The 22455-nt window shown below is 43.2% G+C and overlaps 1 protein-coding gene across 1 annotated transcript in view; it reads right to left on the bottom strand.

Moving 5' to 3' along the window:
* Positions 1–5014: 5014 nt before the first annotated feature.
* MBOAT1 (membrane bound O-acyltransferase domain containing 1) overlaps positions 5015–22455 on the bottom strand; it is a 57144-nt gene continuing 39703 nt past the window's right edge. Inside the window, exons 6-13 of the mRNA XM_059815337.1 lie at positions 21055–21109; positions 18100–18283; positions 16242–16434; positions 13000–13103; positions 10113–10177; positions 8598–8730; positions 7239–7390; positions 5015–5179 (exon numbers count right to left, since the gene is read on the bottom strand). Coding sequence (XP_059671320.1) covers positions 5047–5179; positions 7239–7390; positions 8598–8730; positions 10113–10177; positions 13000–13103; positions 16242–16434; positions 18100–18283; positions 21055–21109 — 1019 coding nt within the window. The 3' untranslated portion in view covers positions 5015–5046. The remainder of the gene's footprint in view (positions 5180–7238; positions 7391–8597; positions 8731–10112; positions 10178–12999; positions 13104–16241; positions 16435–18099; positions 18284–21054; positions 21110–22455) is intronic.

The raw sequence follows: 22455 nt of genomic DNA, 5'->3' as shown, positions 1-22455 counted from the left end.
GGGCCCCCCGGGCAAGCTGCACGGCTCCTCATCCCTCTGCAGGGAACCACCCTGCAGTAGCAAAGCCTGCAGGCAAGCCTGGGGTCTCGCTCCCAGAGCTGCTCTGCGGACAGACAATAAATCAGGTCCTGAGGGGGGTCTTGGGGCGCTTCTCAGAACTGATTTTCCCCCATCCTGTGGTTCCCTTCCACAGACCGCATTCGAGTCAGGTGAACGAGAGCGCACCCCGAGTTCTTAAGGTGTATAAACACCATCTTTCCTACCAGCGAGGCAGCATTTCCTCCTGTAATAATATTTTTTCCAGTCTCCCTAGGTCTTCAGTTTCTCCCGCTCTCCTGCCGCAAAGCAAACCACATTTGTTATCGCACGTGTGAAACCCACCAGCCGCCCCGCAGTTCGCCCCATTGCACCGCTGCAAAACCCTTCGCCCTCGCACCCTCAGCACCCTCGAATCTCCACTCGAGTGTTCGCCGAGGTCCAGTCGCCCACAGAGGGCACTACCCGTAAACGTAACCTGGCGAACGCGCTGCCGCTTTATGTCCCGCCAGCGCTCAGAAGGCTGCGGTTTCCACCCAGAGCAAATCCGAACGCTTCATGCATGTTATTACTGTCATCTCTAAGAAGAAGGGGAGCAGCAAGCCGATGCCGCACAAAAGAACACGTTTTCAAAGGGCGCGCACGCTGTGCATTCGTACTCACGCTGAGACGGCAGGCAAGGCTTCCCGCTTTGTATCGCAGCGGAACGCCTCTAGCCCCCCGAGAGCTGCAGTACATCAGCTCAGTGACATAAGGAAAGAGAACGGTACCTCAAAGGGTATTTGATATTTCAATATGCAACCATGCATGTCGCTTTGTCTCGGGCAAGAATGAGGAGAGACATGCTCTTCCTCTGGCCGCAACACGTGGACTATAGACAATCCTTGTAACACACTCAAGTGCCAGAGACAAATTTCCATTTAGTCCCTTTACTACTGCAGTCAGTAGAACATTTTTCTAAGTCCCTGGCTCAGGGATAAGGAGATAAAGGCTTTAAATATCAGAGACACCGATAGGAATTTTACCATGAGACTTCCTTGGGTATCGGGATTTCAAGCCGTATTTCTAAAAAAGGATCCAGATTAGTTTGCTGAGCCTGCTTTTACATGTGCAAACAGAGAGGTAAGTGCAGGTTTATGCAAACACCTACCAACAGAGTAAAAATCTATGGCCTTCTCACCCACCTACTTCATTTTAAGCGATGCAAAAATCCCAGCTATGTGCAACGTCTGCATGCAGAACAGAGCGGCCAAAAAGGGAGGAAAAATATCTGCCCACCTTGTAGCCCACTTCTGCGCTGCCTCCATTGCTTGGCACGCTCCAAGGGGACACGCAGGAATGTACTCAAGGAGGGGGATGGCTTACAAGACGGGAAAATAAAGTACTTTGTGCTTCCAGTCCACTGAGGAAATTGCTGAGCTGTTGCTTCTTTAAATACCAGACCCATAGTTAGGCTGAAATGAAGTTTTACTCTTCATTCAGGCCTCTCTCTTAAGAGCGACTCAACTTCTAGTTTAGTTTTAATGCAGCCAAATGTGCTGAAAAATAGCAGCTAGAATTTGCCCTCAGTCCAAGGGGTGGTGGGGTATTTTTGGTATTCCTGTATTTAAAACACCACCTTTGTCAATCCAGTACAATCTGCCTTTTTCATTTCTGTCTGATAGTCCCATATTTCTCTCTTACAAACCATCGAGATTGTTTTTGTCTTCAGAATCTCTCTAGAAACTACAGCTCCTCAGCTTTTTACAGCACAAGGAACCCCGAGAGGGATTAGAAACTAGTAACATGTTGGTAATCACAATCACGTATTTTAATCACTGAAGCACACCTTCAAATTCCAAGTAGAGACCAAGTCACGCAAGGCCAGTACTCGAGTTCCTGACATAATGCTTTTATAACCTGAATTTTTACTTTGGCTCTTAGTTATATACTCCTGTGCAAAGTAGATGCACGCTACTAGCATGAGTCTCCTCTAAATAGTAGTGGCTGTTTCTATAAAACCAAATTTCCCCCCCGCTAAGAAGCGGAAGAGGAGAGGAAGACTCAGTATAATGGATTGAGAAAGGCAGTACCAAAGCTTACAGCCTTTTCTCAAAGGAACGTTTCACAGCTATTTAAATCCACTCTGCATCAGCTTTGCAGGACTGCCACGTTCGGCTAGGTAAGCTGCCTCGTCCACAGTAAGGCAGTACAGCAAAGATTTCGGATAATTTCCTTTTTATTTCCCTCAGCTTTAAGACTAACTCAACCAGCAAGTTTCCCCGCAAATGCAACATTTCAAAAAGACCATTTCAATTTTAATTCACATAACGTATCATATCATATTCACATGACCGGTCCTCGTTGAAGCCCGGGGTTCCTGTTTTCAGAGAGAGGTTCAGGCTGAGAAGACGACGTGACAGGAGAGTAAGAGTTTGCTCACTAGTCCTGACTGATTCATCACATTGTAGAAGCTGAATCACAGAATCACTAAGGTTGGAAAAGACCTGTAAGATCATCAAGCCCAACTATCAACCCAACCCCACCATGCCCACTAAACCATGTCCCACAGTGCCTCGTCCACATGTTCCTTGAACACCTCCAGTGATGGTGACTCCACCACCTCCCTGGGCAGCCTCTGCCAGTGCTTCACCACTCTCTCAGCAAATAAATTTTTCCTAAGTCAATGGTTTTACAGTTAAGCAACTTTCGCTATGTGAAACGTTAGAAAAGATATTATCTGGCCTCTCTTCAACGTACCGTTGGGGAAGGGCTGCAGACCAGGGCATGGGCTATACAGGCAGATCTCGGGGCACCGAGCAGCAGATACAAACCCGCAACCCCCTGTGAGTGCATTTATTTTCCAAAGCAGGTGCTACAGGCAACCTGCTGGAAACACTGGCCTTCTGCAGGCTTGGCGAAGCCCGGCATTGCCGGGCGTTACGCTGACTCCACCAGCACTCAGTGCGATTCATTCCGGTTTCTGGGAGGTAAACACAGGCTGGCTTCATCCCACGGGATCCCACGGCCAGTAGCGCCCAAGCCCCCGTCCTCCCTGGGGATGCACCCTGGTTCCCCCCCCAAGAAACAGGGCTGGCACAGCCAGACCTCCAGGGAAACAGATGCCCAAGATACAGCTGAGGCTGGTGCCACAAGAACACAGGCACGAGGACAAGGAAGGACTGGCCAAGGTAAGGACAAAGCTGCCATGAAAATGAAGGGGGGCGGTCTTGACCTGAACATCTCCCCTCACAAGCACGAGGGATCTCGCACCCGCTCACCCGTTTTCACATTAGACATTTGTCGTTAATAACGCCAGCCGGTGACACAAAGCAATTTGTGTATTCAGATCAACCTTTTAATCCCATCTTGCCTTCAAAATAAATTACCAAATAAACTCTTCCATGAGCTATGCTCTAAATCATGAGGTGATCACAGGACAAAATCTTCCCACCAGAGAAAAGGAAAAAAAGCCATTTTTTTGGAACTTGTTTTGGTGTCACCGATTTGTTTCCTCCCGAAATGTTAGCATTCTGCAAAATTTTAATCTGACACATAAATCAGAATGCAGTAAACAGCAGATTCTTTGCTCAATCACCCGACAGTTAAATGATCAGAAAGCAATACCAATACTTCAACAAGGGAATTCCTGCTACAAAATCCTGATAAAAACATTCCTGGAAAACAGTAATTTTTAAAAAAATGTTTTAGTTGGGTTTGATGTGTCGTACCGGCCTGTTTTATTGGGGTAAGGGGGTTTAAAAAAAAAAAAAAAAAAAACTTGACACAGCATTCTGCAGCAGGTTATCTCAATGCACAACAAGCTCTTAGAAATTAAGCCTCCCGACATCCCTGTAAGCCAAGGACTTTACAAGCAGGGAAACCTGCATCAACAGGCTAATTCACATGTCAAGATCATACAAGGACTTGGTCTTGACTCTTGTGATGATCGTACCACATCACATCATTTTGTACAGAATGATTTATTATGACTGTGATAACTACTGTTCAGGTGTCGTATTAGTGTTATCCTGCTGAAAAGTAACCCCTCCACAAGACGGGATGTTTTTGAGTGGAACAGTCCGATCCATTACAAACCTTTTTCATATTTAACCCATAACTGCGAGCTTTAAACCACTAAACCCGCGTGGCCCCTCAGTTATTTTGATCCTGAAATGGAAGCACTGCATCACTCTAAAACTGCAAAGTAAGGCTGACGTAGCGATGAGCACCAGCTGCGTCATTAGAGAAGCACAACTCTACAGATCACAGGGTGTTATGTCCCTTCTTTTACACTAAAGGCTTTCTTTTTTTGTTCTGCTTTTACTTGGCTTTAGATTTCGGCCTAGCCAGTTGCCAGTGCTCCCAGACACCTATTCCCAAGGGACTTGTCTTGCCCTCATTACCAGCAGGTCTCACGTTGAAGGATGTGAAACACCCTTGCTGCCGAGCTCAGGCTGCAGTCCCTGCTCCGGGGATTGCCGGGGAAAGCCCCGCTCCCTCTTCTCCCTGCCGGGGCAGAAGTCAGCGCCAGCACCTTCAGCAACCCCATGTCCGTACTCTTCTCCTTGCACCATCTCTCTCCATAGCCAAGGGATGAAAAGCTTCCCCTGCCAGATGCCCGCAGCGCCAGGCTATCAGGCAGCTCGTCTAACTCTTTACTAGGTGCTTCCTGTCCCTCTAATCATAAGTTTATTGATTAATAATCGTATATTTCTGCAAAAGAGCAAAAATGCCTCTCTGTGTGAAAAAGTTTAAATATATAAAAACACTTCATAAAAATATTTATTAAAAAAAAAATCAAAATGCCCCATGAGCCTGTAAACATTCCCTGTAAAACCTCTGTTAACTGGAATAATTTGAAACACAGTCACTCAGGCTCTTCTCCGCCCTGTCCAGTAAGATTTTAAGATAACCAACAGAAACGCCACTTGTCTTCTACTTCGACCCTCATCCCACCCGTTTTTCTTCTTTGTTTGTTTCCAATACGACAGTTCCATTTCCCCATGTCGGCAATTTTCTTCGGAGGCATCATTTGTGTTTGCTTTTAACAGAGTTCTGCATGGCCTGATTCTGAGGCTTTCTTATGGAGTGGGCTTGAGGTCTGATTGGTAACACGAGCAACACCAGGATGCTTAGAATGTGCATGTGAAAATACACAGACCTGGGAACAAAAGCAGAAAGAGAATATTATACTTCCATCGGTAACAACATGAACTGTGCAACATCAGTAAGTCCATGCAGAATATAGTGCTAAGGGATGAACGCAGACAGCATGAACCTGATCTCGAAAGCACGAAAATACACCCTTGAATTTCACACAGCCTATGCATGTGGTATCCGCTGGCAGTGATGAAAATGTTGCCGTGGATGTTAGTGAGGCAAGGAATCAATCAGCAAATGCCAGAATCCAAAGTCTGACAGTTCAGATAAGGCCATGTAATTCAACCCTAGACTTATTCAGCCCAACTCTCTTCTAATGTTAGAGTATACAAGGCTACATTCCGAAGAAACATCCTTCATGCTTAGGATATAAAACTTGTACAAGTTTTTTTTTTTTTTTTTAAAAAAAAAAAAACAAATAAAAAGTGACACAAAGAAAAAAATTCATTCCAAGTGTTGAGATCTGAAATAAATCAAAACACTCAACTGTGAACTGGGGAAGGTCAGGTAATGATGTGTTTTTGAAGGCAACTACTCAGAGATAGCATAATTTGATAACTTATTAAATATCAAATATTTTTATTTCAAATTATTTGGTATACACCTGATTGAACAGAAATAGAAATTACATAAATCAATTACATGAGGCTCTGGCAGCTTGGGGAGGACCATGTTTGGGAGCAGTATGGTCCAGCTCTTAACCACAGAGATGCACCTTTCTATGGTCTCATTTATGCTTCTTACCACACTTCTAATATCCTTGTAAGGTGCTTAACACCACTGCTAGGTGTGCAGTGCTCCAAATTTCCTTGCTTAACAGCCTCTAAATTTAAGTGTTAACTACGTTCAAAGTCGCTAGGGCAAACAACATTAAGGTGCCTTGGGGCAAGGGTGGAAAATCATTTCCTTTGTTCAGAACTTTGGTAAAAGTAACATTTCTGCCTTCATAGATGCCGGCATAGTGCTAGCAAGTTCTTTACACATATTTATTTCCATAGTTTTGATGTTAGTAATGTAATCTCACAGAATTACATTAATATTTACTACATCGAATGGCCTTTTGTAGCACAAAGGGAACCAACTTCACTTACCAGGCAAATTTATAAACCAGTTTAATATTTTAGTCTTTTCTCTCCTTTTTCGTTCTGATTGCTGTTTGCTACTTTTGTCTTGAAAGACAGAAAAATTAGATATTAACAAGGGACTTGGGAAAGCATCTTACCGAAACTAAGAAAGACTTGGGGTAATTTTTATATGGTAAGTTTTCTGTGTTGAAATCAAATGTTTTAAGAAACAGGAATAGAAAATGTCGAAATTCAACCCCCTTCAAACAGACTTACTGACAGCAGCTCTCTTGACTACCCGTTTTATATCTTTTGTCTTAGAGGAGGGAACTGTCTGTCTTCTTAAACAAAACCTGTTACTCTATGTTGACAGTTCACTGTAGAATGAAAGTAAAGCAATGTAGTCCAGGCTCCCTTTTCAAATTATTTTCTCAATTTCTCTATTTCAAATCATTTTTATTAGAGTATATCCAATATACTCTGCAACATCAGTTTTTTCTTATTTTTAAGGAACCTAGGGAAGTATCCACTTCCTATGGAAGTATTCAAAAAGAAAAGCATACTCAGTTCAAGCAGAAATGCTCTGCCAGGCACCCTCCTTATCTCCTGCTGACCCATCACATCTCCTGTTCTACGCATTTGGCAGCTGGAAAACTGGTCTTTTCTCATCGAGTCCTTCCTGCTGCCAGCTCACGTTATTCTCAACCTCTCCAGCCTTGGCCACTGTTAATGGCTGAGACTAAGGAAACTGAACACGTGAAAAGTCACATAAGGACACAGAAAGATTGAGCGTTGGAAGTGAAGTGCTCTGCCTTGGAGCCATTATTATCTCATTAAGTTACAGGAGTGCAAAAATCACCCCTTACACATTATTAAATATCCTGTTTGAATTCCTTTCAAATATAATGAAAGCCAACTGCTTTTCAGCGTGGTTTGGGTTATTTAACAAAAGCCTGTGCAGGTCTGGAGAACAATAGTCAAGAGGAGAGAACTTACTTATAAAACTTAATCGTGGGCTCAACAGCCAGCATAACAAACGGTGCAACTGTATAGCACACGGCCAGTTGAGTGACAACCCAGGTAACAACATCGTAGGCCACCTTGAGAGGCACTGACGAGAGGAAATAAGGTCTGCAATTGTTTCTTATCTGCAGGTCAGGGAAAAGTAAAACAGAAAATAGTATAAATTAATTTCTGAGGCAAAGTCACGTGGATGCATTGCGGTGTATGACTCTCCAGTTAGCATCAGCATTAGTATTACAGAAAAATTTGTACACCAGTTAGGAAGCACTGAGAGCAAGAATGAAGACAGAAACGTATTGACTGGCATAGCCAAGATCCCACAGTCAACCAGTGGCAAACAGAGAAGTGTTCCCCAACTTCCTCTGTCATAATCACGGGAGCAGACTCTCATGCTGGGTATTTGGCGCAATATCTTTGGAGAGGGGAGTTGTTACGATTTGATCTCCCTCCCTCCTGGTTTTGACTTATTACTGGTTATTAGCAGTGAAGCAAAGTGACTTTAAATGAGCTAATACGTATTTATGCCTGCAAGCATGTGCTGTTCCCTAGAGATTTTGGTTTAGCTTCACATCTATGAAATCCTCATAAATGAGAGGCAAAGCACATGTTAAGACCACATGTTCAGCAACCTGCTCTAGCCATAGCGGTTAATACTGTCTGCTAATTTAATTCACCTTTCAAACTGACTTGGTTGTTTATCCATAGTCAAACTCCAAAAGACAACGGTGGTGCTTCCCAGCCCTGCACAACTGGCTGGTTCAGCCCAAAAGATCAGCAGTGATAAATTTAACAACAGTGAGACACGAAATCTGTTCCGTCTTCGGTGACTCTACCCAAGACGAGGCCCATAAACGCAGAGACTAGTTTACTGCATCAATTGCATCCACATGAAGGAGTTCAAGTTTGGGCTAACGCTCAACCCACAACAGCTTCTTGTGAAAAACTGGGCCCAGAGCCGATTACACGCCAGAATATAGGCAACATGACCTAGCAGAAGTCTGGACTCCAACATGACCTTGAATCCCAAGCTAATTTGACTGCATGGACATAGCCGGTAGAACTACCAACAGTACACCCACAAGCAACGTTTCCTCTGACAGCCAGGGACAGCATTGCAGCACGTGCAGAATTGGTGCTGGTTATAACTGCTGGGGGTACTTTGTAATTAGCATCAATACAGAACAAAGTTTCAGTGAATGTCAAGCCCACAAAGGCATGAAAGAGGGCTCACAGCAGGGACGAGCTGCTGGACCACATCAGGGTGGTCCCCGCAGTTGACAGCTGGATAGTATCTAGCACCGGCCTTAGAAAAGAACAATGAAAGGTACATACTGCTCTGGCTGCGAGTGTGATAAGGATTCCAGTGAGAAACGTAAAATAATATCCAGGATAGATACCATGCCACAGGGCCGACAGGATAAACGTTAAAGCCGTCGGGTACCAGGGAGCTCTGTCATAGCAAACGCTGCAAAGACGAAAACAAAACAAGAAGAGGCTGAATACAACTGAACAATGGACACTGCACTTCAAACCCGTCTCTGCTTTTAAGGGCTTATTCTGCTTTCTTAATGGCCTTATCCTTCCTCAGTTACAAACGAGGGCATGAGGCACTCTCCCTTGATTTACATGGAGGGTTAGATGGAAAGAGGAAGCATGCTTTTATCCACCAAGTATCCAAAGAGTGCCTGTACAAATATTCCCGGTGCTCATAGCATTTAAATAAATAACGGGGCAAAGGGCAGGCAAGACTTCTCTTTCACCTTTATACCTCTATGTGGAATCACACACTACCCTTCAAAACTCCGATGGCAGATCAAGAGCAACTCAAAGGACAGAGACGTGACCCCACCCTTCACTAGTGAACAGAGGTATTTTTAGGCACGGTTATCTGGCAGATGCTGGGAACAACAGGGAGTGCCGTAAGCTATTGCAAAGCAGGGGATTCCTGCTAACTTTAGCAGCCCAAAATCATACTCCAAAGACGCAAGCGAATTATACCAGTTCAAGAACACACTAACCGGTCTATTTGGCTATCTGAGGTTTAACCGAAATGCTGTGTTCCAAGGAAACAAGTCAAGATAATGCACTTCTTTATCAGAAACATCATTTGAATGACGAAAAATAATAGGCATTGACTTCTAAGATGTTAACAACAAAAATAGTTACGATAACCACAATAAACCTGCGCCTGCATTTCAGACCTCACATTGACTGTACACCGAGCTTTAATCGTGACAAAAAGGGTAACAAGCAACAGGACACAGTTCAATCTATAAAACTTGGACTTATGCTAGCATTCATGTGTGCCTTAACAGTCATGGGTTAAAACCAGATCTTCTCAGTGCTATAAGAAGTCTCTTCTCCATATCCTAAACAGGGACTGCCTAGCAAGCATCTTCTGGTAACTCCAAACCGGACTACACTGGGGCTCTGAAGATTTCGACTTCTCTCCAGTTCTAGCTGAACTGGATCCCAGTGACACAAGGCTCGCCTCCAGTAGCAGTACGCATGGGAAACACAACACAGCAATGTGAAACAGTATAGCAAGAATAATGGAGGCAAACAGCAGCCTAAAAGATGCCATCAAAATGCTATTACTTTTTATTATGGAAGACCTGAACAGTTCGTTTATGGCTTTACTGCTCATATATAAAATGTGGGCATTTTACATTTGCAGCAATAAAACTTTACAGCACCAAATACCCTTGTATGCCACCAACTGTTACAGACACAGGAAATAAGGACAGACAAGAGGCTATACATTTATGAGATTCACCAGCCAGTGTTTTTCCAGGCCATCTAGAGTTCTGGGGTCTCAAAAACACGTTACTGTTTCATTACTCTTACCGTTTTAGCCAGGCAGCTGTCTGAATGTTCCAGTTTTCAATGTACATTTTAAAACTTGTCGCAGTCTAAGAAAGAAGTTCACATGAAATGTTAGCACTGAAACCTGTAAAATAATACTTGCATTTTAAATTAGAGAGGTGATACATGGAAAATATTGATTCTTGTAGCTAACTGTTATGAAGACTGTGCCACAGTCCATCATTGTACTAGTAAGCTTTGGGAAGGACATTAACTAGGCTGATTGGTCAGCGTTAACACTTGGCACTCGCTGTAAAATCTCACTTTGTTTTGCAAAATTAAATACAATGTTTGGTTATTTTTCAAATTATGGGAAATCTGAAAAGCTCTCTTGTTTTAAATGCTTGGCCTTCCCTTCAGTTCATAAACAGCTTCATTTTTGGAAGAGATTATCTTGCCACCCATTACGCAGTCTGGACTTCCCTAGAGTGTTATTAAAACAAAGTGTTATAAAAACTAGAAGAAATGCATTATTATTTGGAGAAGGAAGGGGGAAGACTGAAAAACACGGACAAAAAAATTTAGGACTAGATTTAGAAGCCAATTCTCAGCTCAGCTTGAGAAACCAGAGTGGACTCCAGGGTCCTGGGAGAACCACCTGTACCTCCTCGCAGCACCAGTTCTCCCTGCTTTATGGGACTGCTGGACTCTGTTCAGCATCAGTTGCCCTAATCCTGATCAACTTCACCTCTGGTGGCTCCCCATCCCCGCTCCCCCTTGTTCCTCGCCTGCCGACAGAAACCTCCGAGGACCTCCTCACCATGGAGGGACATGATTCAGTGACACCACGTTATTTTCCCATATCAGCTGTAAGAAGGACACACTGAAAAGACGGATTAAAGGCAAAGGTTTCCATGGGGAATATGCAGATATTTTTGCACTTCCACGCAGAATCCTGAAGGCTAGCACTTCATCTGCTGTGTTTAAAGAGTTAAAATGATTAGCATTTCCCAATGCAGTACTGCCACATTTTAATTGCATTACTGCACCAAGAGAAGCCAAGAAAAATATGATTTCTCTTCCAACTAATATTGTCACTCTTTTGGCATCCTTTAAGCTCCCCTGTTACCTTACCAAGACAGAAAGTAGTCATTGGCTGTCAAAATATGCACACTGCCAAGGCTTTCTTCAAGTCCCCCACACGCGTTTAGCCACCGCCACATTTTAAAGCCCTCACAACTCCTGCCATGGGCTTATCTTTGCTACAGATCAGGTCATTTCCTAGCCACATTTAGCACCCAGGTTCCCAACTCTGAAGCAATTGTACATATGCAGGTGGCTATACCTGCTGCAAACGCACTGTACAATCACTCTTAAACTTCAACTCCTGGAATTGTTCTTAGTACATAAAGTGACAGTTCAAGAGTTCAAGGCTTACCCAAAGTAACGGTCTCTGTAGCCTCTCTTTTTCTCATTGCACACATGATCAAATCAATGGAGAGCACTCTGTTTTATGCTCCTGGAAATAATTTCTCTGCCCTGATCTCTATTGCCCGTGTGACCAGTAAAGCAAAAAAGGTTTGAGGGGTCTTTTGAGTGGGCAGAGAGGAGCAAAGGCTCTCGTTTCCTTGATTTGGCTTGACTAAAGAGCACTGCCTGCACTTCACTTTCCTCATTCAAGCAGAAACTGCCTCAGCCCATCAAGGTAGGAATCATCTCCTGCTCCAAAACTGAATCAGACACTGATTCAAGATCTCGGAGTGGTATCTAGGGTACTACCGACATTGAGGAGTATAAAGCATTTCTGGGCTGTCTATTCTGTACCGCTCAAGGAGAGATGTACACTGAGGAATAATTAAGGTTACAAAAAAAAAAAAGACAGAGAAAGGATGTTGAGAAAGAGGGAATGTGTAATGATACTTCCAGTTTTGGCATCTTTCAATGAAGAATTACAGGGGCTCTTTCATTTTTGAGAAGAGCTACTAAAGCACATTTGCTTAGTCACAGATCATTCAGCAATAAAGCAGCCAACTTATTTTCATCTGCTTCTCCTTTTAAAAGGGGGAAGAGGAATTACAGGAGGAAGCTCCTCCTATTTCTAAAGAAAAGAAGCCTTTAGAAATCAGTCTCAGACACATAAACATTTTCACATCCCTAAACATTTTCACATCCCACTGGCATTCACAACATATTCTTCGGGGCAAACAGATTACATTGGCCATCTTTTGCATTAGAGAAACAAACATAAATAGCTTACAAAAGACTAATGGATGTTAAAAGCGTATTGCAGTCCCAAGAAACATGTGTGACAGCTGTTTTGAGAAACAGTGTGGTTTACTGGATGGCGCTCTAGATCAGCAGCCATCTAAGCTCTATGTAGCCCTGCCAGTTCCCATTCAGGTTGCTCAGTTTGTACCGTTATCTCTCCGACCCTTGCTCTTCTCCGTTTACAAGAGGCACTCCAGGCATGTGCAGGGACCCAGCCCTCGCAAATGTCTGTGCAATGCCTGCTCGTGGCAGCCTCTTTCACTCCCACCACGCATCTCAACTGGGTTACAAAAGTGGAAGACTGTTAGAAGTAAATAAACAGAATACACCACAGATGGTGGAGAATCATAGCCGCGAGCAATTTATTGACCCGCTGAACTCAGCCACAATCTACAGTAATTGACTGCTCATTTATTAAACATCTGATTAATCATTTATTAGCCCTCTATAAACTATTTAGAAATGCAACCTGAATACAGAGTGTGACAAAGGCTGTGTGACAGATGCTTTTTATCTGCCCAACAGACAAAATACAAAACCTCTCCATGTTAAAGAGGGGCAGCCTGGTGGCATGGACTTATTTTCCTTCCAGCAAAGCTTCTCCCCATTATCATGCCCATTTCTCTATAATTATGCCAATGCAGCCACTCCTTTAACTCACCTCAATGTTCCAGATATTTAAATTGGACAACAGGTCCCAGCGGAAAGCGCCCCTCTCATCAACTCCACTGAATCCATAACCAGCTGCATTGTTGACTGCATCTGCTGCAATGACAAAGCAAAATGGGTCAAATCGGACTGCTGGAGGAGCTGTGTTTTCTTACAAGTCAGTATGACACTAAACACACATTCGAGACAGCTTTATAGCAATTAGCATCCTCTCTTTCAAAAAGAAGCTTCCTCTTGGCAAAGAAGCGTTGCTGTAAGGTGACACAAGAGTCATTTCCTCAAGAGGAAAGACTAACTCCTCCTTGGGCAGGAGAAACAAAATAATAAAATAAAAATAAAACAACAATGGATAGAAATCACTTTCCCCATTATTTTGCCTTTATTATCAATCTGAGATAGATATACAAGAATTGCCATGACATGAATTAGCACTTTCCTCAAAAGGGTACCTGGATGTCACAGCATTTTCCAGAAGTCAGAAAATCTGTAGCGTCTCAAAGACATGCTTACTATTTCTATTGAGTTCCAACATGGTTGTTTTAATGAAGACTTTCCTTCAGACTTCTGCAGACAAAGCCTTTTGCTAATCCTGTTGCTCAGTGCCTCCCTAAGTACCACACCATCTCTACAAATCAAATATTGAGTAACTTCAATTACAGACTTAACTACTTTAAGTGCAAATAAAAGCTCAGGTAACGGTAGGCATTTCACATGCTGCCCTCTTCCTCTTTCACCGGGCGCCGATCAGCCACCTCCCCTCTCAGCCTTGCCTGGGAGCCATCTCATCGCTGGATCTCAAGATCCTGCTTTTAACGCGCCCCTGCCAGAAACCCTCTCTCGGAGTACTAAGAAAACAGAAGGGATTCGTTATCTCTGGATCACTAGATTCAGCCAACACTGAGGATTGTTAGAAAAAAAAGGAAAGCGAAAATATGGGTAAGGCTTTTCCTTCTGGATCATTCACAAAACACAAGCTTGGTTAAGTTATGCTTTAAAAAGGTCAGCATTTCTTTCCCAAGAATGAAAACTGATTTTGCTTTGTAAGTGCTATGAGTACAGGCACGAGCTCATGGAGGAATCCCAAAGCACAAAACCAGGGAGAGAACCTAATTAAAAGCAACAAGACCAACAATAAATAAATAAATGAGCAACCTTCTCTAACCTGAAACCTTCCGTTTTATTTTCCACTTTACTAAACAAGCTAGATTTTACTGATGGAAAGAAAGGTCTCCAAGCTTTTAATTCTCTCCCTATTTAAAAAAAAAAACCAAAACAAAAACCAAACAACCACCCTGCCTGAAATTGGCCCGTAGGACCCTGCCCAATCGCAGAGACTGGAGCTGCGTGTAAGTGTCATCCCGGAGCAGGGGGACTCCTGGATTTGCTCCTCCGTGCTCTAAGGGTGGAGGGACTGCTCAGTGTTTCTTTGCCAAAAGCCAGAAACCAGAAATCCAGGGACACAGCAATACAGCAGACCCGTCTGCCTCTTTCTTCCTAAGCTGCTGCCTGCAGAACAAGGCGTGAAGCGCAGAAGAATCACAATTGTCCACCCTTGAATTGCTCACAAAACCCCAACCTCGGCAAAGCCCAGCAGAGGTTTCCCTTGCTGACTTGCTCTGGCGTATTGTTTTCACAGCTCCTTGGATGCAGGCACTCAGTCCTAAATTGGTTTCATCGACAGTTCCGACTTAAGTTTGCAGCCACATTCCCGTGACTATCGCTAATGCAGCCAAATTTTCCGTCTTTTCATGGATCTGGAGGAATTCAGCAGCGCGGTTCTCGCACAATAGCGTGACTGTCCTTTTCTGAGAATGGGAAGTGCTTATCGGCCGATTCAGCAGGCACTTTTATAATGCCCTGGGCCATGCCACCGAGAGCTAAACCCCGAAAGGATAAAGTGTCTGCTGTTCTGCCGCCTCGACTTGTAATGTGAGTAACAGAGGCCTCACCCTCCAGTATGCAATGCATGCCTTTCCCAAAACCCCTCATTTGTAAGATACTTCTACAGCCTCTACTGCTTAGTCATGCCACAAATCCAAGTTCAGTTTATCTCTTCGATAATGGACTTTTAGTTAACTATAATGCCAGAAAAAACATATGGAGGCAACAATTTAACATTGGATCCCACAAAAAATAAGTTTCTGAGCAAGCAATTCTTTATCCCAAAGCCTCTCCCATCCCACACACACCAGTCCTGGCCGTCTTCCCTCGATCTGTCAGTCTTATTCCCAGCCATTTAATCACAGCCTCACTATGAATTTCCCTGGCTCTTTCCATCCCATCTCAATGACACTCTTCTCAGTTTCAGGTGTATGCCTTGCTGGCTGGGCTTTCAGGATCTCCCCTGCACACAAAGTCTTGCAATACCAGCCAAAAATCTGAGTCTCTCAATTTTCAGCCTGGCCTAGAAGGATTCGACTCCTCACACATAGATGGGAAAGGTGACTTCTAAAAGGAAGAAGGTAAAATACAAAAAGATTATTTTGACCACCAGTCTAGCTGGCTGCCAATAAAAGAAATCTGTTTCTCTCTATAATGAGCCCTCTCCCTTCTCTTCTCCTCTTCCTTGCAGAGTTTCTTGGGCCCTTCCCATCACCTCCTTCGTTCCCCACCTTCCCCACGGTTCCCCAATCCTTTCTCTTGACCGCTCAAAGCTAACATGTGTACAGGAGCACACAGTGCCTTAGAAGCAAAGCCTAACTTCAGCCCCCCAACAAGCGCTACGGCTTTCTAATACCGAGGTATGTGCTAAAGACGTCCCGTAGGAAGAGAGAGGTCTGCTTGCATTATAACGTACTTGTCAAGCCTGAGCCAGTGTGACCAATTTTAACCTCCCAACCCTACTGATATAAGTGGCAAATTATGAATAAAGCATAAAAATCAAGGTTTAGAAGAGGCAAACTTTTTTTCCTAAGAATTCCTGTAAATATTACAAAGTTTTAAGTAAGAGAAAATCATTACATTGACTTTACTGGCAAGAAGCTGAGAAGCAGACTGGTTCCAGAGGCAGGGGATGTCAGACAAGCTAGAAGAGATTTTATGCACAGTTTTGAAAACTTTTGCTATCTCCCCACTTCAGCGGGGTACAGTGCCTACAGGAACGCGTGTACATCTCCCATGGGAACTACAGGTCTAGGGACTGATTTATTTCCCCTCCCCTCAATGTTTCAGACCCCAACCTCATTTATGAACTTCTTTGTTACATACGAAAATAAGTGATGTAGCCAGACTTACCTAATGTCCATGCAAAGTAATACTTTGGTTTTGCTGCCTGTGTTACAACGTACAGGTAACCAAGTCTTGACAAGAAGGGTGTTTTATCAAGAAATTCATTATCAATAATATATGCCATAGGAAAGTTCTTGGTAAGTGTCAAGAATAAAACGAGAGATACTAGTGTGATACACAGCTTGTACATCACTGCTCCCTAAAAAGCACAAACAACAATGAAACATTCATTAGAAACATTTGCTTAATGGTGAAAAAAAAAAAAGGCAGTACTCATGACATACAAAAACAGTGCACTTCCAGAACCAATAAAGTTAGCAGTGACAAAGTGACAAAATTGACAATAATTAATTTAGAAGAGGTAACAAAGAAAAGGCCACCGGCAAAGCTTTGGTTTAATTTGTTTTACTAAACTACCTATAGATAGGTACAAAGGACAATTAGAAGTCAAAACTGGTGATGAACTTCGCAAGAGACTCCTACATCAGTTAGTGAAGGTCCTAAAAGGAGAAGGGAAACAAACAAAAAAACAAACCCTACATTGTAAAGGAGAAATCTTCCCTATATGGACTGTCATCTCCTGGAACTAAAGACTGGATTCCTCCTGGAAGCCAAAGCCATCGGTATTCAGTACAATAACAGGTCTTATTGCTCAGCTACCATCCGGAGGTTTTGCTAAAAATCACTTGTCCAAAAAGTGTATGTCTTAGACAGCATGCATACCTTCCCCCGATACAGGGTATCTGCTACGCTGTACTGTTTTCCATTACCGCTCCCTAGCTCTCTATATACTAATATTATTGACAATCATGTCAGTAGCTAGAAGCTCGATTTCAAATACACATCAGGAGTAAAGTCTCCTTGATACAGTCATAACTGAAAAGGTAAATCTGGCACTTGGGTACCATGTGAAAATTGACTCATGTTCTCAAAAGACTATGAAAGTGCAATATACTATTGAAACAACAACGCATTTTTTGATCCCAAGTACTCTTTTTATACCTTCTTCATATTCAGGAATAAATTAAAGTGCAATTATCTTTAAATAGTTACAGTGCAAATTTTAATATTCTCTGCTGACTTGCATCTAACAGAATACGGGCCTTATTCTGACCTCAATCAGACTAATCTAAGTCAGAAGTAACACCACTGAAGACATGTACAAATACAACCATGTGCAACAGGAATCAGGTACGTATACTCAATTTCAGGGGAGACATTCTGCATGCACTCACACAGCTACACATTCAGTGTCACCTCAAGGTAAGAGAGGAATCTGGTTCTCATGCTACATTATCCTGCCTTACAAAAAGGTCGTTTTATAAGAAGGTCTTAAGTAATATTAAAAAAAAAATTAAAAATAAAATCAGTGTTAATTGTATGTGAAAAATGACCTCCAAGTCATCTTAAAGTGTGAGATTCTCTGGCAAAGCACCTGGACGAGCTACAGTTTCTGATTAGCCGTGATTCATGTATTTCTAACATCTCCTGCACTACGGGTGAGATTTGACTCTTTTTTTTTTTTTTTCCCCCTGACATTTCCTCTTCTGTCTGGAGCTGAACTGCAACTCGTCATTGTCAGAACCTGCAGACCGTTCCCATCGCTGCGCAAAGCACACCCATTAACCAATGACCCGTTTTGCAAGCCGAACGCATTTGGGGAATTCAAGAGGAAGACACTAGCCCCTTCACCCCTGACCCTGTGATAAAAACAGCAGCCACTTCACAGAAAAAACCCACTGTAACGTTTACTGGGAAGATAATCCAAAAATGGGGTCCCTTCTTCGTTTTTAATTATGAGAATCATGTACAAAGCTGTACTCTCCTGCCCTTTGCAATAAATCTTTGTCATTTGAAGACTTACAGTTGGAGAAGGATCAGGAAGTCTGTCATAACCCTTCTGCTTCCAGTTGACTTCTAATAGTTTCATGTGCACGTGCCTCCCTTCAATGAAGGCGATATAATCCTTGTAATTGCTGCAAGGCCCAGCTATGATGCTCATAAAATTGAGGAGATAGCTTAAATACTCCAGTAAAGAAGGTCTTGTCCTGTGAAAATCGTCCACACACAATAAAACAAACAAACAAACAGACAAACAAACCCAAAACAAGGTAAAAGACAGCAAAGGCTTTCATGAGTGCTTTTTGTTGTACTGCCTGCCTCAGTCCCCAAGTCTCTCCTGCCGCCCTCCCCCAGCTGAAAGCTCACCAGATCTGTTTTGGAGAAGATGAGGCACAGCCTCTCTTACATCCCGGTGATGTCTGGCAGACGGCGGTCAGGACAAGGGTAACGTGGAAGCACTCACGCTACAGGTGAATGAATGCTACTGACTTGAAAAGTCGTAATCATCTTACTAGAAACATTCTAGTTAAAAACAGCCATGAATTTGAACACCCACTCGCAGACAAATTGACTTGCGCATTTTAAACAGGCCAGCAGTACCGGGAAAGAGAAGCTGGTCATTGTTTTCGGACATCTGTCCAGCATGTCAGGGACCAGTAAGGGCTGGCAGACCACAATCTGAGTAACGCAAGTCTCACCGAGCAGGGCAGTGCGGTGCCTTGCCTTGTTAGGCAGGGCAGGGAGCGTTTAAGACCAGGACTCTCTCGCCCACCCTTCAAGTTCAGCCTTTTGAAAAATGGGAAGCGTGATGTGAGACGGAGGAAGAGAAGGAAGAGGCGCTCTGTCCTACTGCGCAAATAAAGGAAGTAATTGCCTGTATTGCATCATGAACAGGAAAAGGAACTAAGGGGGAAAAACACGTAAATCAAAAGGCAGCTGAAGACGAAAGTCACAGAGAGTCCATCGTGTTCGTTACTTCCATTTTGCAAGCGCATATCCCGCAAGTTCCTTGGGGGTTTTTACATTAGAAGTAAAATGAAGAAGATCCACTGTCCTTGGCACAGATGAGTAGGATGGAAAAGAAAGATGCGCGGGCCTCTCTCCGCTAGCATATTTTGTAAATTGTTGGGTGTGCTTTTTGTATGTGGCTGAAAACGCCAACATCTAAATTCTGCGCTGAGATACACAGTGCTCTCCACGAATGTGCTAACAGTCACCACCCAAGTAAACGAGGAGTCCCCAGATGAGAACAGAAACTAGGGCATGGTGTTTCAAGACTTTCCTGTCCAAGACACAGATAGACACGCATAAACCAAAACCCACTTAAAATTCTTTCAGACAAAAACATAGATTTCTAGCAGAAAAAGCAACAGTTAACTAAGCAACAGTTAAACATTTGCTGTTGCCTACTTTTATTCTGAAGTGGAATTAGTTTGAATAAACAGTTAGCTTAGCCAGGATTTTCTGCATTCACCCTGCTCATTATTGTAGATGTTAGTGCCTGAATGATATGTTCTCTGGTGAAAGCATTTCACAGAAAGATGCAGCAAACAATCTGGGGCAAGGCTCATCTTTCTGTTCTGCAAAATCGAGCCCGTGATTTGGGCTTCCGAGCTCTACAGTAAGATTAAAAATAAAGTCATTAGTTTCAACTTAGATTCTGCACATGGGTGGGTGGGGAGACATGAGCAATGCACGAAGGAATGTACAGAGGATGAGTGAGAAACAAAAACAGACCAAGAACAGGAGGGAAGACAAAAGGCTGTATTACCAAAGGGGATTTAAAACTCTTCAGTTACGACTTGTCTGCCACTGACACTTGAGCTATTGGCATGTACTTTTCTATTATGAGCTCACCTACTGTATGAGAAAAAAAAAAAGGAAAAAAAATAGCCTGTTTGGTGAGAATTTGACAAGAATTAATCATATGGTCACAAGAGCCCAGTGCAGTTAAACATTATGCTGTGAGCTTTAAAAATAGACACAAAGCTATGGGTCACAGCAAAAGTTATACGAGTCTCCCTATAGGATTTTTGCTTTTCAAGAAATTACTCCTTTCTTACTTTTAGAAGCTCATAGACAGATTTTCTGATGGCTGAATCTTCTGCCTTGAAAATGAAGGAAATAATTTCCTTGGCTTTAAACAAACACTTCACGGTGAAAAGTAGTTATGGTTCTAAGACTAATGCTGTAACACTAATTCTTCTTAAAAAAAAAAAAAAAGAGAATTCACCTGCATCCTGCACCTGTATGGAGAAACAACATAGAAAAAAAGGTGCTCAAACTTATGATCAACATGCTGTCTGCCTCTGAAAACTGAGACGACTAGTCACATAGCATGAAGGACTAAGAGTATTAACATTACAGAGGGAGATAGGAAAAATAAAATTTCAGTTTCCAAAAATTATGGCAAAGAAAAGTAGTATTTGAAATGTCAGAGTCAAACCAAAACGGATTTTTACTAAGCAGTGGTTTGCTGACAGAGAAGGAGTATTCTACTTGGAAAAATAACATATCACAGATAGGATGAAGACAACAGCCAAGAAGTCCATACAGTATAGTCTTAGCCTGAAAATAAAAGAGTTGATTCAGCAAAGACTAGTTTTGTTGCACATGGAGTAGATATTTAAGTCAATGAGATGTTGCCAAGTACTTCAGTGCTTTACTGACCAGCACAGGGTGATAAAGGCAGAAGTCCTGGATCGAAGAAATAAGGAATATAGCAGAGAAGCTATGTTTGTGTAAGGAGGGCACTGACAGCAGCATTACAAAACCAAAACTGCTCAAGCAAATTGAAAAAGCAGGTATGATTTTTGGCTTATCATGGACTGGAAAGAAGCAGGGGACATTTTCATGGCCAAGCCACCAAGTTGATCGTGACATTGCAAAGGAAAAAAACCCAAGAAAACAAAAGAACAAACCCTAAACTTCTTTGGATGAAATTAAACACAAATCACCAGGGGAATTAAATTCTTACTTTACAGCAAGCCGATTTTGCTCAGCAGTGAGTTCCTCAGCTTGTCGCCCTATTCCTAGAGGGAAAGAAAAGCCAAGTTAGATCTTTCCAAAAGCCAAACAGTGAAAACTAACCCCAAAGCTTTATGTTTGCATCCCACAGATAACTTTCTAAAGCCATAAGCTTCAAGATTCCTTTGTCACAGGCAGTTGTAACACAGCTCAATTCCTAACTTTTAGGTCAAGTACATTCATGTTCTCCCCTACCTCTCTACCCAGTTCCTTACCTCATTCCCCCTTTCTCAGCCTCGCTACGCTTTCAGGAAGAGCAGCCATAGCATTCCCACACACACAATGCAACTCGCAATGCCACCAACCGGCAGCGACCCCCAGCAGCCTCTACTAACAGTCCTGGGCTGGAAAAATCCTCTGTTCCCAGAAGCCGCTGGCTCATTTAAGCGCAAGCGTCCCGCTGGCTCCTTGGTGAGAAATGGAACGTTTCACAGCAGGAGGAGCGGGCAGTGGAAGAGAAATGGGCTCTCAGGAAACAGAAGCTCCACTGGTGTGAACAAGCAGGCTGGCTGCCTGCTGCTGGAGCAAGCCTAAACACATACATCAGTAATAATCGGGAATTGTACGAGGTCCTGACTGGAAGGGCGACCTCCTGTTGAGTGCATGAGACCTTTGGGGCCAGAGGTAGAGCACCGACTCGCTGTCCCAGGAAAACTATGGAAAAATCTTGTATGACGGCCAGCACGTAAACAGATGCCGCTCACAGGAAATATCTCAGAACCTGCACTCCGAAGCTTTAGCTGCGCATACTGTGAGGAGGCCACCCGCTTCAGCAGAACAACTCACCGCCGCATGAGTCACAGCTCTGGGTGCTGCGCATGCATATATACATCTTCACACGGCCAGGGGCTTGGCATCAATTAACACTACCCTTCTAAACGTACTGGCCGTAATTACCAATACACACACACAAGACCCATTTCCTAAAAAGACTGCTGATAAGCTGCTCATTTCCATTCTCTCTCCACTATTTCAGTTTGTAAATACTGGGAGGGCGCGAGTTCCAGGGAAACAATTAAGCACTTAATTACTTAAAGGGCTGGGTATTTCGTTTGTCTGTTTCCATTTACGGGCAGCTGCGTTAAATTTTTACAAATAGAGATTTGCCGCTGATGCTTGAACTGCAAGCTGCCTCCGTTTGATCAACTGCTCCATACATGGATGTTCACAACGTAATGAGCCTTTTCCACCATCATTAGTCTGCAGGATTTCTGGTTTGCTTAAAATGCTCCTGCCTCTGCTGTTATCTTTTCCTTTCTGTCTGTTCGTTTACCTACAACATTCTAGGTGTGCATCTAGGCTGCACACCACTGTGGCACGCAGCGATACCTGAGCTGGCTAGCTTAAATAA

The sequence above is a fragment of the Gavia stellata genome, chromosome 3 (genome assembly GCF_030936135.1).
Source record: "Gavia stellata isolate bGavSte3 chromosome 3, bGavSte3.hap2, whole genome shotgun sequence".
Lineage (NCBI taxonomy): Eukaryota > Metazoa > Chordata > Aves > Gaviiformes > Gaviidae > Gavia > Gavia stellata.
The sequence above is the reverse complement of the archived record's forward strand: the minus strand, read 5'-3'. Positions and strand labels throughout refer to the sequence as shown.